The sequence below is a fragment of the Hypanus sabinus genome, chromosome 27, assembly GCF_030144855.1.
Source record: "Hypanus sabinus isolate sHypSab1 chromosome 27, sHypSab1.hap1, whole genome shotgun sequence".
Classification (NCBI taxonomy): domain Eukaryota; kingdom Metazoa; phylum Chordata; class Chondrichthyes; order Myliobatiformes; family Dasyatidae; genus Hypanus; species Hypanus sabinus.
The window spans coordinates 21,739,600-21,757,640 of record NC_082732.1 but is presented as its reverse complement, the minus strand read 5'-3'; the positions used below and the strand labels follow the sequence as shown (position 1 = coordinate 21,757,640).

Genomic DNA, 18,041 nt, shown 5'->3' with positions numbered 1-18,041 from the left:
CTAATGCTCTTACATCAGAATTAATTTTTATTTAATTGAATTTTTTTTCATTCTCTATCATGGTCACCAACCCTAGATGAAGCATAGCACCACGAGGTTTGGAAACTTCTTATAGCTCACCAAAATTACCATGTTATTTAAATGTTATCTAAACCAATAAAGCTATTGACTGTTTGACAGTGCAGACCGAAACAGTCACAAACCATCCTCTCAAAACAACAGAAGTGGTGGCAAACACTCTGCTAGATTTGTCAGGAGCCATCTAAAAATTTGTTGTAATGGTTATTAGGTATTCTCAACTCAACTTTTCAGAGGCAAAATATTCACAATACTGTATAAAATCTTAACATAACCTCTTCCTCATCTTTCAGTAATCAGTTTCTATTCTCATTGACTAATTGGAAATTGATTTTCAGGGTTCAATCTGATGAAAATAATTTTAAATACTTAAAACATCTCTATTTTGCTGGGAATAGTCTTGTATTATAATACTCATAGTTTCTCATGCCTGATACTGGTATTCCAGTGAATATGCAATCTCTATTTGGCTGCAAAATCGAATACCCCTGAAGTAGCAAGAATTGAAGTGATGTGACTTGGCTATTACTTTGTACAAATTCCTAATTAACTGGTCTGTATTCTCCATTCCCTTTGCTAAGACTTTAATCCTATTGATTAAATTTATGCTTCTGCCATTCCACAAGTCTCTCCAGCAGAGGTCAGCAATAAGTAACCAGAAACGAGAGTTGTGGCTAATCTTTCTCGGTCTCTAAACTAATTGTACTCCAGAAATTTTTTGTTCCAGATGGAAAATACCTTCAAGTGATATGTCAGGTCGGCTTAACATGTTACTGGATCCAATTGATAGGCAGGATAATAAACTAAATTTTATACCAACCATCTACCTACAGTATAGTTAGCCATTCAGGTAAAGCAATGAACCATATGAATTTACTCACTCGAGTGTTTTCCTTCTCTACTAGTTACTAAATGTCAGGAAATACAGAATGGGTAAAGTATTTCAATGTCAGGTATGTAACTGAAACCTGCTGATCAAATGGTACACATACCAACCCTCTGAGTTAACTTGTGCTAAAGCCACCATTTTGAAGATACATTGCTCTCTAATATGTAGTATCAGCTTACAACCAAGTCTAATGCACAAATAGTGATTCTTTTACTGTTGTATATTCTTTATATCTTTCATAGTTCACACATTTATCATGCAATTATGCAAAAGGTATTCTTTGGACAACTATTTCCTTATTTTGGGTGGTTTGCAGCACATAGCTACCCATGGTTAAGGATAATGCAGCCCCTCAGAGAGGAATGTATGCCAGCTGTTCATAGAAATGTATGGACAAGACCCAGCTATGTAGTTTCTTCAAGCCTCCTCTCCTATTAAATGAGATAATAGGCGATACGTGACAACCACATACCTACCTATTCCCTTGTACCTTAACTGTTAATAAAATGTATTAGTATCAGACTTAAAAGTTGCCAATTATACATTCAATTGCCCTTTGTAGAAGAGAACTCCAAATTGTGAACAGAAGCGTTACCTTTTGTCCTGAAATGGATGACTTACTCTTTTAGTGTACTCTCCTTGATCCCTAAACAATGGAAATACTTTCTCCATTCTTAAAATACCTTAAACTTCAGTAAAACCATTCCTTCACTCTCTCAATTCCAGGGAATAAAATCCTAGTCTACAGCATCTCTCTTTATAATTTAATGCATGGAGACTAGGATATAGTGTCTTCACCATGTTTCATCCTAGTCCACTATTTCCTAAGATGTCAGAATCAGAAGCAAATCAGGTTTATTATCAGTGATGTTTATCATAGAATTTAGTGCTTTGTGGTAGTACAGTACAGAGACAAATTATTATTATAAATGACATAATAGTGCAAAAAGGGACTGTTCAGAAACCTAACGGCAAAAGGGGAGCTTTTCCTAAATCATTCCATACCTTAAGCTCCTGTACCTCCTTTCCAATGGTACAGAGAAGAGGATATGTCCTGGATGATGAGGGTCCTTTGTAAATAATGCTGCATTCCTTAAGCACCATTTTTGAAGATGTCCTTGATTGTGGAGAGAATTATGACCATGATGGAATCTACAAACCTCTACACCCCTTGCGATCCTGCACATTGGAGCCTCTACCAGGCTGTGTTGCAACCAATCAAAATACTCTCCCACTAAGGAAATTTTTAAGTCTTTGATGACAAAGCAAATCTCCTCATTCCTAATAAAGTAGACCCACTGGTGTGCCTTCTTTGTGATTAGATGTAATGTCAATAATTGCTTTTTTATTATACAAGCTTTTAAGAATTTCTTCTGAGATTTTAATTGTTTTTCTGTATTGTTTGATTCTGCATTTAAGATGCATCTCAGAAAGCAGAAGCAGTCAAGATCCTACATGTGATTTTTGACATGAGGAACCAAGAGCTCCTCGTGAAAAACGGCAAGATTGGAAATATTGCTCACACCCTGGCAAGGCTTTATTATCTGTTCCAAGACTTTAGCAAGGTAAACTTCACATTGCTGTTTCAGGACAAAAATTCACTACCATGCACAAGTCATTAGAAATTGACGCAAATAGACTTGACTGTTGACTAAATCGTTTTGGACACCCAGCAGTAAGGAGGGTGTCACTTAGCAGTATGGAGTGCAGAGGAGATTGAGATGTCACTGGGACTGGAGGGCTTGAGTTAGGAGGAGAAACAGGATAGGCTAGGACATTTCTCCTGGAGCACAGGAGGCTAAAGCATGACCTTAAAAACTTGCATAAAATCATGTGGTGCATAGATAGAGGATGGTCACAGTATTTTCCCCCAAGGAAGGAGAGTCTAAAACTAGATGACATAGATTTAAAGTGAGAGAATTGTAGATAAAATTAATAGATTGGGTGAAATAATGCTACAAGGATGGTCTTTCATTTTCACTCTATAGAAAGGATAGAACCAAGAACTTTCCATTGGATGCCCGACCCAATGTATACTTAGGTTTCAGCTGGAATAGAGTGCAGATAAAAAATGCATGAATGGGTGGCTGGAATGCTATTTGGATAAGCACAGAAACAGACCCTTGGTTCCAACTCGCCTATATCCCACCTTACTATCTATCCCGACTTGTCCAACTGCCTACCTTTGAAAATATCACTAAGCCAGGGGTTTCCCCAACCTGCGATCTATGTACTCCTTACTTAATGGTATTGTTCTCTGGCATTAAAAAAAGGTTGGGAACCCCTGCTCTAAGCCTTACCAAACTATGTACCTGTCCAAATGGCTTTTTAAATATTGTAACTGGATCCTCATCTGCAACTTCCTCTGGTAGCTCATTCCACCCTCTGTATGGGAAAAATTGCCCCTCAGGTCACTTTTAAACGATCCCCTTTCAGTTTAAAATTATGTCTAGTTCCGTACCTTTTAATAAGACTGTGATAATCCACTTACTTATGCTCCTCATGATTTATATACTTGGATGGTCATCCTCCAAGCTTCATCCACTCCAGTAAAAGTACATCTCAGCCCATCCAGTCTCTCCTTATAACTCAAGTCCAACATATTCAGCACCAATACCTATGGCACTGTACAAGTTATAACATGACTTTCCAATTCTTGTACTCAATACCTCAACGATGATGGTAAACCTACTACTGTACCTTTTTCATCACCCTACCCTTCCTGTGTGGCGACTTTCAGGGAAAAAGAAGTATCTGGACCCATGTGTTTCTGTTAGGTTCTTGGGGGGGGGGGGGGTCTTCACTTGAAATATTCTGATTTTCTTTGAATTGTTTGAAAGGATTGTGTTTAAAGCTGGGATCAATACAGCTTTGAAGTCAAGATTTAGGATGGAGTGAAAGGTGGAAGTCTGTGATCTTGTAGTGTAGATTTGAGGTTGTATGGCCTCTTGCACAAGATTCCTGTAGGGTAATAAAGAACAGAAAAATTTCTGTGTTAATCAAAGGCTATTTATGTATCTTCATTTAATGGTCTCATGGCTTGTTGCAGGCAATTGAATATGGGGAACTGGCTTTGGAAGACAACAAGATGTTTGTACACAAAAAAGAGATTGCAACAATCCAACATCTTCTCACAATGGCTAAAAAAGCACTGTCATATCCTGGTGGAAAGGGACCGTCTCCTTATGATTGGGCTAACTCGTGCTAAAAAATTGCTATATTATTATGTCAGGTTATTAATTTTGAATGCCAAAATGGAGATGTGGTTACATTTTCAAACACCCACATGGAAGGGGACTGAGACTTTCCAATATTTTGGCAATATATTAATAAAAACAGAAAACTATCTTTGTGTTTCTTGAACAAAATATTACAGCAAATGAGATTGTGAGCATTACCTGCGGCAGTTAAAAGCCAGTATCATACAAAATAAATGAGTCAACCCCACAGCCATGTATTTATAAAACACCAAATGTTTCACAATGCTATCACAACTACTGTACAAGTCAGTGTTTTGTGTTAATACATCAACTGTGTTATGCATAGCATAAAAGTCCTCGTGAATGGGAGTGGTGGGGTAGGAATACAGAGTTAGGAATACAGAAAATGACTAACCATCTTGGTTGACACCAAAATAATTCCCCGGTTTTGGAAATCTGAAATCCAACCCAAAATTGATCAAAAACTGCAAATAGCAGATGAACTAGTGGAGAGCAACCTAACACAGCAGGGGTTTTCCACCATTGTAAAGTGGCAGTGCAGATTTATCAAAAAGGTAGCACCAACACTTAATAATGACAAGCATACCAGAATAAAAGTTACTAAGCACTGTTAGAAACAGAACAGAATCTACATTTATTTCTATTGTTATCTGTTATATTTGGTATTTCAATAAAGGCAACTGTGTAACAGTAAAGACAGAGGTGAGTATAACCTCTACACTACATACCAATATCTTGTACACTTAGAAGGATAATGTACTTGACCAGTGTTGTGGATGTGCACTGAGCTATGTTCCTCCCAGTCCCACCATGTCAACTTGTTTCTTTTGGTCAAGGGAGGCACAAGGCAGATTTAGAAAAGACAAAATATTGAGAGGTCTAGGCAGGGCAAATACGAAGAGCATACATTTAAGATCATTAAGATTATGGAGTGGGATGGGGTGTTACACTAAAAAAAGAACTAGAGCTCTGGGGATTTGGAACTTATCCCCAGAGGATTAATATCCTCTGTAATATCCTCAGAGGATTTGGAACTTAAAGAACTGTGGAAGCTGAGATCTTGTTGTTTAAAACAATGTCTACATGAACAAACTAAAAACAGGCTACAGATTAAGACCTTGAATCAGGAGGATAAAATAGCCAAACGTGCCCAATATCCTTCAGTCTACTAAATAATTCCAAGACTGGCTCTACCCCTAGAGTCATCATGCCCATGTCTCCAGCCACTCACTTTAACAATGTTTCTCAATGAACACAGCATCTTTTTTTTTCCCAGCATTAATTCATAGGATGAAGCAAGCAACAGCCCTATTAATTCCTCATCCTTTTTTCCAGTCCTGGTGAAGGTTTCAGCCCAAAATGTCAGCTGTTTACGCTTTTCCATGGACACTCCCTGGTCTGCCAAGTTCCTCCATCATTTTGTGTGTGTTGCTTGGATTTCCAATGTTTGCAGATTTTCTTGTCTTTGGTGCTATTTTTAAAAATGCCAAAAATAAAGGCCATCTCTATGATTAAAGGAATTAAATTTTATGGGAATCTGGAACTTGATGTCTTCGAGGCTGGGAGAGCCAGAATCTCAGTTTATAAAGTACCAGGATGGGCACTTGATGGGCCACGATGTACAAATCTAAGAGCTGGGCACTTCTGTTAGTCCACATGGTTTTTCTGGTCAAAAATGACCAAAATCCCACCCATGATATCCAATAAATCATTGTCAAAATTTACAAGTAGAAAGCAAAGAACACTGGTTCTGAAGGCAGTTGTGGCGTACAAAACCAATGAAAATCCAAAACCAACTTCTAAGTGCAATGAGTGGTTAAATGTTGAAATTTTACAAATTCTTAGCAATATGTTTTCAAAAAGGTTGTTTCACTGTAGTATAATACATCAGTGCACAATGTAACCGTTTATGGCTCAATTGTTGGAAAATACACAGCTTAATAAATGTTAGTTTCTGTGAATCATTTTATTACATTCTAGAAAATTTGAAACAAATTTTAAATCATGATCAATGTAACTAATACTACAGCTGTGACTTTTCAACTAGTTATTTAAATATCACTTGAGGGAGTTTTAAAAACTGCTAGATCCATAAAACATTCTGTAAGCTCCAAAGTGATAACTGCAAAATGGTCTAGGTTGATAGATGACTAACATTCTTTGGGGGAAGAAAAGCGCACAAACTTGGATCTATAGTGTGGTGTTGCTTAACAAATATAATATTACAGTTTTTATTATTAATGTTTAACTCAAAGAATATGGATTTATTTTTTTTAATATTCACTACCTTGTGGACCTTGCACAACTATTTAGTTCCATAGAGGCCAAAAGAAATGCATGGTGTAATAGTGGTTCAGAATGTAATCATGCTACTGCCAAAACCACAAGGGGTGAAATGGGGGAGGAAGGGGTAAGCAACATATTTAAGGCCCTTTTAGTATTCTGCTGAAATTATATACCCTGCACATTTTTTCCATTTTAAGAGTAGCATCTAAATAGAGGTATCCTGTTATTCTATCATGTATTGTTTGAAGTGCTTGCTTTTAATCTGAATCTTAAAAGACAAGAATATTCTAAGAATGTGAAAGTAAATGTTATCATGTTTTCTGTCATTTGTGTAGTTCACATCACAACCATTTATCCATCTACAAACGTAGTAAAACTCCAGTTGGTTTATTGTTAAAAATTCACATACACATAGGAAGGAAAGTACAATACTGATTTCAAGAATTCAGTTTACTTCCATTCAAATGTTCATGAACCCACTACCAAGTATTCTCAATTTCATTAGTCCTTCAAATTTTCAAATAATGCAAGTCAACCACTTACCATTTAACCACACTCTTCACATCTTTACAAATCACAAAAAAACATACATATGCGCTCTCTCTCTCTTTCACACACACACACACACGGAATGCAAAAATAAATTAGTAACCCACTGTTGTAATAGATGACTGCCAAAAAAGACCAAAATAGAGAAGAGTTTGTTTCTTCATGGCAAAAGCAAAAGGATAGTTTGCATTTATGGCAAAGGATATCACTCATATCATCAGAATCAAAATCATAAAATGAGTTAATATGTTTTATTATACCTTTGGGCTGCAGTTACTCAGATGTCAACAAAAAAGCTGTACAACAAAGCGGCGCAAGTAGCACATAAAGTAGCACCAGGTCTACAAGTGGAACATTTTCTATTTTAGTTTCATATTCAAATGACAAATCACAAGTAGAACAATATTTATTAAAAAGTAAAAATGTTTTTTAAAAAGTTTAAATTTATAAAATATCATTTTCTGTGAAAAAAGATGAAAAATTTACGCATTTATAAATTTTCAAATTCTAGCTGCCAGTTGGACAAGATAAAAAAAAAGCTACAAATTTAGGTTTATAAAAATTCACAACTTATATACAAGGTCCTTTTGGTGCAAATCATTATTACACCATTCAGAACTGCAGCCCAAGGGTCTAATAGATTATCTGAACAGAATGCATACTCTAATTTTATTTTGCACTATTTGAATGCCACAGTCACTTTTACAACTCCTGGCTGTTTGATCCTGAAGACAAGGTAATTGCACATTCCACTACTGGCAGATCCTAAATCACAAACCATGTTGCAAGTGCAATGTAAAATCAAGGATATACATTCTGAAAATAATAAACTGCATCACCTTTTAGCTTACTGTAGTTTACCCAAAAAGAAAAAAGTAGTGGGTTACTTTTCACAATACATTGACCAGAATGGAAATGGTGCTAACTTATCCCAACAAGGATGACTGAAAACAAGTGTAATGCACATCTCCCAAGCTATCTCCAGTAAAAGTAATTTACACAAAATCATCAAGAATTGATATGTAAAACTGCCTCAATTATTTTCCTAATGTTGTCAAGGATACCTGGTTGTGCAAATGCCTTATACCCTATCTTATTTGTGGCCTTCTGACTACTGCATCAATCACATTTGAGCAAGGCACCCAGTCTAGCATGCAGGCATACTTTCACAAAAAAACAATTTTGCTCTAAACAATGCTCTACAGAGAAAAGCAGTTAGTAAAACCATCAATAAATTCAACTTCATAGCTGTACAGTTCAGTGCATCAGAACACTTACAGCTTATTCATACAGTGTACATTTTCATACCTTTCCCTCCCATTCCTACCCCAATGTTTAAAGAACACTTTATGAAATAAGCTGTAAAAGCATAAACTCATTTTCAGATGTTCAAATACATTTTTCTCTTAAATACAAATGATTTAATTCCTACCTACGTAAATATGCATAACATATTATTTATGCCCGAAGAATAAGACAGGGTTTCCACTCCTGCTCTCCCTCAGTTGATCTGGAAACACACCCAAGTATCAGGATTGGCATAGTTGTCTCAGTTTCACACTCTAAAATGAACTGCTCTGAAGTCTGCTAGTGCAAAGTGACAGGTGTTGGAATGTGATTCAACACTAAATCAGGAATTCCAGGTTTTTTCCCCCCGCTTTATTTCTCTGCCTGTTCTATCATGCCGATCCTAGAACACCCACTTACAATTTCAAGGATTATGTTAAAGAAATCCTCTGAAGGTGTTGCAAGTGCTAAAGATCGGTAATAATATTTCTGTTCCAGTGCTCACATCTCAAACCAAATTAGAATGAAAGGATATATTTTCTGCCAGCGTCTCCCATCTAAATATTGTGCAACATTTTAGTATTTTTGGTACAGAGTGGTGGATCTCATAACTAAAGTTATTATCGTGTCCTTATTTGTTTCCTCCAATTATTTCTGATAACTACATTGCACTGGGTTAGCAACTACATGACCCTTGTTTGTTGTTTACGTTCAGAACACAATCCATAGAAGGGAACATTGTGCAAGTAAAGAAATACACATCTGTAAAAAATTCCACAAGTGTATAGCTTGCAATGTTTAATTTTTGTTTAAAATCACCATTAGCAGATTATAAAAGTAAAATCAATTTAAATTTTAGATTTGCTCAACAGCTAACTGCATATCATGAATTATCTCACAGGTTCACTCAAGTGTTAATGTCTTATTTTAACCAGGATACTTCCACTGTGCAAACCATTGCATATGCAACTTGTCACAGTATTACTAAGTAAAAACTTTAATATTTTAAGTTACTGAAAGAGATGGGGCAGTGCATCAAAAACACTCCTGTTGCTTCCTTATCACCATTTTCATGCTGAACTACTGTTTTTAAAAAAAAAATTGTCACTCTTCAGTTGCCAGAGTTAATTACACTAAATTTTTCAGGACTTATTTGTGCAAACAGAGAGGCCCTTCATTCCCTTAAATGCTCTGAAATTGCAAACCATCTCTACTTGTATGTAATTTTCTATCAGTTTAGAACTCTCCAATTTCACATAAAAACCGTATGTGCTCCATTAGTTACGTCTCTCCCTCAATAACATTAAGACACTCCCCCACTCATTTACCCAAATTTTAGATGTTCACAAAGATGACAGAAAATTCCAAATTTAAAGCCACCTTTGTACAGATGCATAATTTCACAAGGGCACAATTCAAAGAGAACACAGAGAAAAAGAAAAAGTCATTAACAGTGCATGTGAAAATGTGCCTTCTTTTTTCCAGTTACAATTTAATCTAGATTAAAACCTTGTCATTCTTAAAATATCACTTGTACAGAGAAATCAAGGAATTTCTTTAGATAAAACATCAAGGCTAACCCATGTTGTTAGAAAAAAATGTGAGGATTGTGAAAGTATATTGTTTGTGCAATAAATGTTAACTGCACAGAATTTTCTGTTTGTTGTTGAAAGCATTCAGAAAAGTGCAAAAAACAATTGCATCTTCTCCTTTGTTTTTACTTCGGTAAAGATTAGGTGACAGTTATACTTGGTGACTCTCAGGCACTTCAAAGGCAAGTTTGAGTAGCAAACATTAGTAGGCTTTATGACTTGGAGTCAAAACCAGAATATTACAAACACTACTGGAAATAAGAACCAAATCTGTTTTAATTTTTTGGTACTGTTTATACTTCCTCCTGGAGATTAGTTCCCTTGTCCCTCTAGACCAGGCACACCAAAGTCAAAGTGATGTATTTATGTCTTTAGTTGTCAAGAAATTGTATGCAAAAATATTTAAGATTTTTAGTCAATGTTTAACTGCATGAAGTAGGTCCTTTTTTACTCCTTAATGCAGCTGAAATGTTTCCAAGAATTGTTAATATTTATTGAAAAGCGGGAGCTGGAGAAGAGTTGAAGTAGTCAGATTATTATTTGAAAGTAACGCCTGGAATTTGAGATATTTTCCAAAATAGATGATGTTTAAAAATTGCAGTACATTATATACTTTATAGAAGTAAATATTCACAAACCATCTGAAAAAGACAATTACTTCAAGGAAATATTGGTGCAAATCTTTCAGCTCCTTTAAAACTGCAATAATTTTCAAGTTAATTGAATTATATATAATACATCTGCAAAAAGAACTAGCTTCTGAAAATCAGAATAAAAACAGAAAATGCTACATGCAAGAAAAATAGATCTAAAATGGTATCTCTGTTTATCTCGTTCCATAGATTATGTGTGTCCTGCCAAGCATCTTCACCACTTTCTCTCTATATGTTGGGTAAATGCAGTTCTCCCAGAAGGAATTAATTAAATAAAACATAGCTGTTGTGCAGACACAAATCATTATGGTCTTCATGTACCCATCACTGCAGTCAGAACCTGTCTTTTACTGCTTTAATTACTCACAGATCAACAAACTACTTCCGAGCTTTCTTGGATAGCAATGGTGCAGAGTGCCTAACACCATGTTTGCGTTAATATGTAAGCATTTGTGAGATACATGTGCAGCTTATTGTGGAGCATGCAATCATAGTGAGTCCTGTATACAGTAATACTTCTATTACATTTAGAGATCTGGTTTCTTTTCAGCATCTCAAGCCAATTTCTTTGGGCAATAGGCCAAAATTCAGCAAATGAACAAATCCTATGGCCAAATCAGGTTACTTCAATCCCAATGTAATAATTATTTTTAATACTACATTGTCATTTTTTAAAAATTGGTATATTTAATCCATTAATGTGGTTAGTATGCAGTTAATCCCACCTACTAATTGCCACTTAATGGAGCCATTTTACTTGATTTTTTATTATGCAATAGCTAGATAAGATGATGGCTTTTAAGTATTTACAACAGTGATGATGATAAAAGCTTATATTTGAACTATTTTTGAATCTCTAGTATTTCTAAATAAATTTTTTATGCTTGCTGACATTTATACTCCAAAAGACACACAATCAGTAATGTGCACTCAAACTCACTAATTTCTGAAACTCAAAAAGCACAATATAATGCTAATGTATTAATCATATTGGAATCTATAATTCATAAATACAGACACTATCTTTTTACAACAGAGGCTCAATGACCATCTTTGCAGCTGGCTTCTGATATATCTGAGATAATCCAGTCCATCTCTCTATAATCACAAATTTTGTGGATATTACCTATCTAACAGATAGTGGTATTTTGGCATATAAACATCAAATTTGTGATTTTGAATTATGTAAAATGATTTTTGAATTCCTATTAGCTTTGAGATACTATGTATGTGTGTGTATATGGCGCCTTGTGGACTTCACCTGTTAAATCAGCTGGTTACTATGCAGATAAGCATTTTACATTTCAGCATAATGCACAATAATAAACAGGGTAAAAATATTGGAGACAATAGTTCAAATGGGACAACTAGTTTATGTTCATTTTAAACTGTAATGCTGGTATAAGTGTTGGGAAGCAAAATTAAAATGATTGAAAACACGGGCTTCATACCACATATCAACTTAGTTACTCGTGAAGCAAAAGGACATTGTCAAAGAATGAGACTACAAAACCCATTTATTTCCATGTTATGCCTAAGATTGTTTGTATGGAGTTACAAATTAATCAATTGAGTTGATAAAAATGAAGAATTTATTGATCTCATAACTGAATCTCCACTAAGATACTCTCACATTAAAACAAAGGGAAACTTCTTCCAAGCAACTTATTTTCCCATTGTTTCTAGTCTCATATCAACATAACCTCCCTTATCCATTAATTTGCCTGGCAGACATCATATTCCAAACTCCAAAATCTATTCAGATTATCAGATGATTAACCATGTAGTTTTTCACACTACCAATTAAATTCTCTAATTTTCTGCAAGATTCTATTTTCTGAATATTTTAACCCTACAATTTAAAAATCTTCTGTTTAATGAGTGGAAGAATCAAAATTGCAGTTTGTATTATATTTGGTGTGTGCTGTAATTTTTCCCCATCATCCTTAATTTGTTTTGAAGCCAACTGAAACACAAGTTTATAAGTGACTACATGCTCCAGTATACTGTCAGTATAATGTCAGATTTGTTAATTAGCACAACAAGCTTGAACTGTTCCCACCAAAATTCCTGAAAAATGTTCTGTATAGGCAGATTTTATCAAGTAGCTCTGCTAATATAGCAAACAGAAAACAAGGAACATGAAAATTACCTAATCTAAGGAAAGGAAAATAACATAGAAGGGCAGTTCATTGTACAGAGGTAAGAGATTGACTCAAAATGTAGAAATTCAACCATGCCAACATAGGGAGATGTCAAGTAGAGGCAATGCATTTCCCAACTAGAACTGATGAAGGCTTTCCCCCCACAACATTAACTGGTATCTGCCTTTAAGACATTAACCAATTACCTTCTTATTGCAAGGCAATGTCTTTTAATCAATCATCCTATTGTGTTACTGATTTAAGTTTAAAGGTCGTGGATAACAAATACTTCCACCAACCCCAATGGCATCAAGACACGATAACCCACCTGGAGTGGATTGATGGTTGTAATCAATCAGGGTTATGCACAAATTCAGACTTAATAGTTAAAAGGCAAGAAAAAAAATTACATCACATCCTTTTAGATAATTCTTTATCCTTTTCATCCAGCTGAGCTAGGAAAGCACTTCTGTTTATACCTGTTAGTAGAGCTTCCTCTTTTCACTCACTCAATATTTTAATTTCAGTATTTATGAGATTGTTCATGTTGTAGCCTGGCTCAGGCAGTACAGTGTGCATGGACCTGGAAACAGTAGTGTCAGTATCCCTGACCTCCACTATTTCAGGGTCACTCTCGCTGGAGCTCGATCCCACACTCATAGTGAATACACTCTCTGGGACGGAGCTAGCAGGAGCCCCCACCTCTGGCTCACTTGTTTCACTAGCACTAGAAACTACAGAAAGAAGTGACATTTTCCTGGTCAGTCTGCTTGGCAGTAGCGACAGGGCATAGTCCGCTATGATACTACTTACATCCAAATTGCAAGCTTTGTCAAAGGCTTTGAAACCTACATTTGCATTGGCTTCACACACTACAAATGAACCATCATCTTTTCTGAGCAGATCAATACCGCAAATGTCCATGCCCAAAATATTGGAAACCTGGATTGCCAACTGCTTGCCCTGCTCACTCAACTGGTACAGCACACCAACACCTCCTGTCAAACAAAAAAAAACATCAGTTCAGAACTCAAAGAAATGATAATTATTAACAGTATTAACAAAGAGAAAGACTATTTGTACATGGTTACTCATGAAACAATTGTTTTCTACATGAAGCCTCTAACTAGATTCTGTGCTGCAAAATTAAAATTCAGACTTCTAGTCCAAGATTATTTTAATTTGAGCTTATCTAGAGGCAGTGTGTGGGTCTCAAGATAGTTTCTCAAGGTTGATATAGCTGGTGGAGGTAATGGAACAAGCTCCCACTATCTATTAAATGTTCACATATTAAATGTTCACAATGTCATATGCCTCAAATAGCCACTCACAAACAAGTCCAGCTCCTGGCCTTCACGTACGGTTTAGCTACTAAGCCCGGTGGAATTATTCTACTGAGAGGAGAAGGGGAAAAGGCGAGTTACTAGCACCTTAAATCCCATAACTTCAGCCAGATGGGGCTTGTCAGTCATGGTTGGCAGTTCATCAAGGAGGAAAACTCTGATCTCAAAGCTCCACTGCCTTGTGGCTATACCCACTCATGGGGAAGGGTTTGAGAATAAACCCCAAGGGAAAAAACCTGGAGCTGGAGTCCCTAAGGCAGCCTTATGTTGAGTTCGACACTGACTGGCAACTCCTGCAATGCTGCTGGTGCCAAACTGTATCGGTCTCTGCCGTTCCTTTGGATTCATCAGATGTGTGGAGAAGGGGAGATTGCTACATGGGCAGAAGCTTTCTCTCCATATTGTACTGACCAGGCTTGCACATCTAGATAGCTAGAATGCAACATCCATGGTTGACCTTGACGGTGGCCTCACAGGGTCTCAGATAATAAATTTAATCAGCATACACTATATCAATTCCACAAATCTTGGATTAAAGTCATTACTTTATTCCTAATACCAAATGCCAACGTTTACATTTTGTGCTCACTTACATAAATCATTTTTTGATGGTAGAATGTAACAAGGGATCAAATATCACGTTGGCTTTTGCTGCAAGTCAATTTGAATACAACATGGTGACACCTTACGACAATTGTGGTCCTGGTATGATTATACTGAAATACCATAAACAGCTCTAGTCTCCCTACACATGGAACTTTGCACTTGTGACAAAACAAGCACAAGATTTCTTAGACTGACTCCAGGGCAAAGGTTTGTCTTAAAGGGAGAGGTTAAATAAGATGTGCCTATATTCTGTAGAGTCAGCAAAAAAAACTTATTAAAATATGAAACAGTTCACGGAACCCGGACTAGGTAGATGCAGGGATGATAGTTTTCATGGTTGTAGTATCAAGAACCCATCAAGATAAAAAAGCAGCCCATTCAAGACAAATAAGAAATTTTTCATTGAGCTTAGTAAATGTTTATAATTCTTTATCCAAAAAGGTTGTAAAATCTGATTTGTGGAGGACACTCAAGGCAAAGACAGATAAATTCTTGGATATTGAAGACTTAAGAGATATGGTGAAGAGTGTTGCTGAAGTAAAACATCGGCTATGATCTTATTGCTTGGTGTGCAACTACAAGCCAAATAGCCAATTCATGCATCTATTCATCTCTGGTTTTTCTTCACCAAACCATTCAAACAAAAATACAAACCATTCTCAAATTGGGCCATGTTCTAAAACCACTATTGACCTCCTCATGCAGCTACTCCCACAGTGCTGCAAGACAGTGAATTTCAGAATATTCTTTTTAAATGGCAATATATGTCAAAGGCAGCATTAATGTAAGATTTACAATGAAAACATGGAGATATTGAGCTCATTGTTTTGCAGTTTTGTCCTTCTTAAATGTCAAGAGGAGAGGCTGCTGATATAACCAAATTTCTGTCATTGTATATGCCATTTCAAGTTCAAGTTTAATTTTTATTCAACCATACATGAATATAGCCAAATGAAACTGCATTACTTCAGGGCCAAGGTGCAAAACACAGTACCGATAGTCACACACAGCACAAGGCACATTTAAGATAGCAAACACATGCAAGATATAAATAAATACAGTCACACAAAAAAAAGTCCAAGCCCCTGAGTCCATGAATGTTGCAGAAATCTGTGTCGACCACAATACAGCTCGTCTTCTGCCGAGTGAACATTGGGGACCGACTCCAGCTTGCACGCTGCGCCACACCACCTCTGGTGAAGTGCAGCAACTCCGACATCTCTCTCCTGCAATCAATGCCACGCAGGTTCCCCGATGTCTGCCCCGATGAATTGGATTTGCAGCATTCCACATTAACAATGTCCAACAGGGTCTTGCGATCACAAGATGGTGCATAAGCTGGATATCATGTTTACCAAGAGGGACAAAAGAAAAGCTAACTGTTGCCTTGATATGGTTGAGCTCATTGAGTGCTGTTATGACCACACCCATCCAGACAAATGGGTTCATAAACCTCACGTGAACCTTTTAAGTACAGAAGCTCATGGATTACCAGACAAGCTATTTATTACCAAGTCAATAGCTTCTAGTCTATGCTTGATCAATCAAACTGTGCTCACTGATGCTCCTTAAGATATTGATGATTGTGCTTTTAAAGTTCAGTGGAAGTTGGCTTTGCCTGTTCTTGCTAGAGGTAGTCATTATCCTGAAGTTGCAATACGGACATCACCAAAACTTAACAGTGCAACCACTGATTTTGCCCAAAGCCTTTTTGATCACAGGAGTTCTGAATGGAGCTCAACACAAACTATATGCAAACACAGGCCCTCCCTGCATTACAGACAGCTTACTTTTGGACACCTTGTACATACAAATGAGCATTACGGAAATCAACAGGAAGGATGGGATCGATTTTCTGGCCACTGCCCCAGGGACAGGGCATTTTAAATCTGCTCTCCCTTTCAAGGGATAGGGTCAAGCTGAACAGACCGACTTGCACACTCTTGAGTCTGGCGGCTACTCTTCCTGTACCTTCTGTTTTATTGTCACAAATACATCTGTGATCCTTTTTCACATGCTTTGTTCACTTCCAACTCCCAACCAGTTTTAATTATGAACATTTTTCAGGAATGAAATCCTATTGTGACCTGGAATCTTTTTATAACTCTACTCCTGACCAGAAGCTGTTGAGTTTGTTATGAACAGTAATGAATCGGCTAACATTGCCAGCAGAAAACTAGCAACATCTGTAGGCATAATTAGAATCTTCAATTTGTAATTCCTTGTTTTCACAATACAACAAATGGATGATTTTCCCTCTGCCCCTTAGTGTTATCCTGTACATTTCATCCAGTTCTGGCTTTTAATAGTAATGGAGACAATCTGTTGAAATTTATTAAAAATGTCTAGCAGCAAAATCAAATAATGCATTTGAAGGGAAATTAAATTATCCAGATATTATTATTTTACAAATGTGCACTTCAAACTACAGTTACTTTAAAATATTTTAGTTTGGGAATAGGGGTAAATTTGCAAGTTGCTTTGCGCATGGTGTGAGATGTTAATAGACAGAATTCCTACTAAAGATAGTCTCATCAAGAAGAGCTCTTCGATCAGGCACAGAAGAAATACAAGGTAGTTGGTGAAAGGTGAAACCGGGAGTGGGGAGGGGTGAAGTAAAGAACTGGGAAGTCAATTGGTGAAGGAGATAGAGGGCTGGAGAAAGAGGAATCTGCCACCTCCAACAGGTGACCACCATCAAGCACATCTTTTCCTCCCCGCCCCCAACTTTCTGCAGAACCTTTATGCAACTCCCTTGTCTATTTGTCCCTCCACACTGATCTCCTTCCTGGCAATTATCCTTCCAAGCAGAACAAGTGTTACACCTACCCCTGCACCTCTTCCCTCACTAACAGCCCGGGCCCCAAACAGTCCTTCTAGGTGAGGTGACATTTCACCTCAGTCTGTTAGAGTCATCTACTGTATGCAGAGCTCCTGGTGCGTATCGGTGAGACCCACCGTAGATTGGGAGGCTGCTTCACTAGCACCTACACTCCGTCTATCAGAAAAAGTGGGATCTTCCAGTGGCCATGCAGTTTTATTCTACTTCCCATTCTGACGTCAGTCGTGGCCTCCACTCAGGTTGGAGGAGAACCCACCTTCTCCCCACACCAATCCCCATCCCCTTTTCCCTCTCTCACCTCATCTCCTTGCCCATCCATCACCTCCCTCTGGTGCTCCTGCCCCCCTTTTCTTTCTTCCATGGTCTTCTGTCTCTTTCACCAATCAACTTTCCAGCTCTTTATTTCATCCCTCCCCTTCAGGTTTCACCTATCATCTTGTTTCTCTTCCCCCCTCCCCCTATCTTTTTAAAGCTACTCCTCAGTTTTTTTCTCTCCAGTCCTGCCGAAGGGTCTTGGCCCGAAATGTCGACTGTTTACTCTTTTCCACAGA

At 37.1% G+C, this 18,041-nt stretch overlaps 2 protein-coding genes across 5 annotated transcripts in view; one reads left to right on the top strand and one right to left on the bottom strand.

Moving 5' to 3' along the window:
* zmynd12 (zinc finger, MYND-type containing 12) overlaps nucleotides 1-7,789 on the top strand; it is a 29,648-nt gene extending 21,859 nt beyond the window's left edge. The window contains exons 7-8 of the mRNA XM_059951896.1: nucleotides 2,387-2,532; nucleotides 4,017-7,789. Coding sequence (XP_059807879.1) covers nucleotides 2,387-2,532; nucleotides 4,017-4,175 — 305 coding nt within the window. The 3' untranslated portion in view covers nucleotides 4,176-7,789. The remainder of the gene's footprint in view (nucleotides 1-2,386; nucleotides 2,533-4,016) is intronic.
* The window catches only part of rimkla (ribosomal modification protein rimK-like family member A), a 74,472-nt gene continuing 63,276 nt past the window's right edge, over nucleotides 6,846-18,041 (bottom strand). For all 4 annotated transcript variants that reach the window (XM_059951894.1, XM_059951893.1, XM_059951895.1 and 1 more), the window contains exon 6: nucleotides 6,846-13,697. In XM_059951894.1, coding sequence (XP_059807877.1) covers nucleotides 13,201-13,697 — 497 coding nt within the window. In that variant the 3' untranslated portion in view covers nucleotides 6,846-13,200. The remainder of the gene's footprint in view (nucleotides 13,698-18,041) is intronic.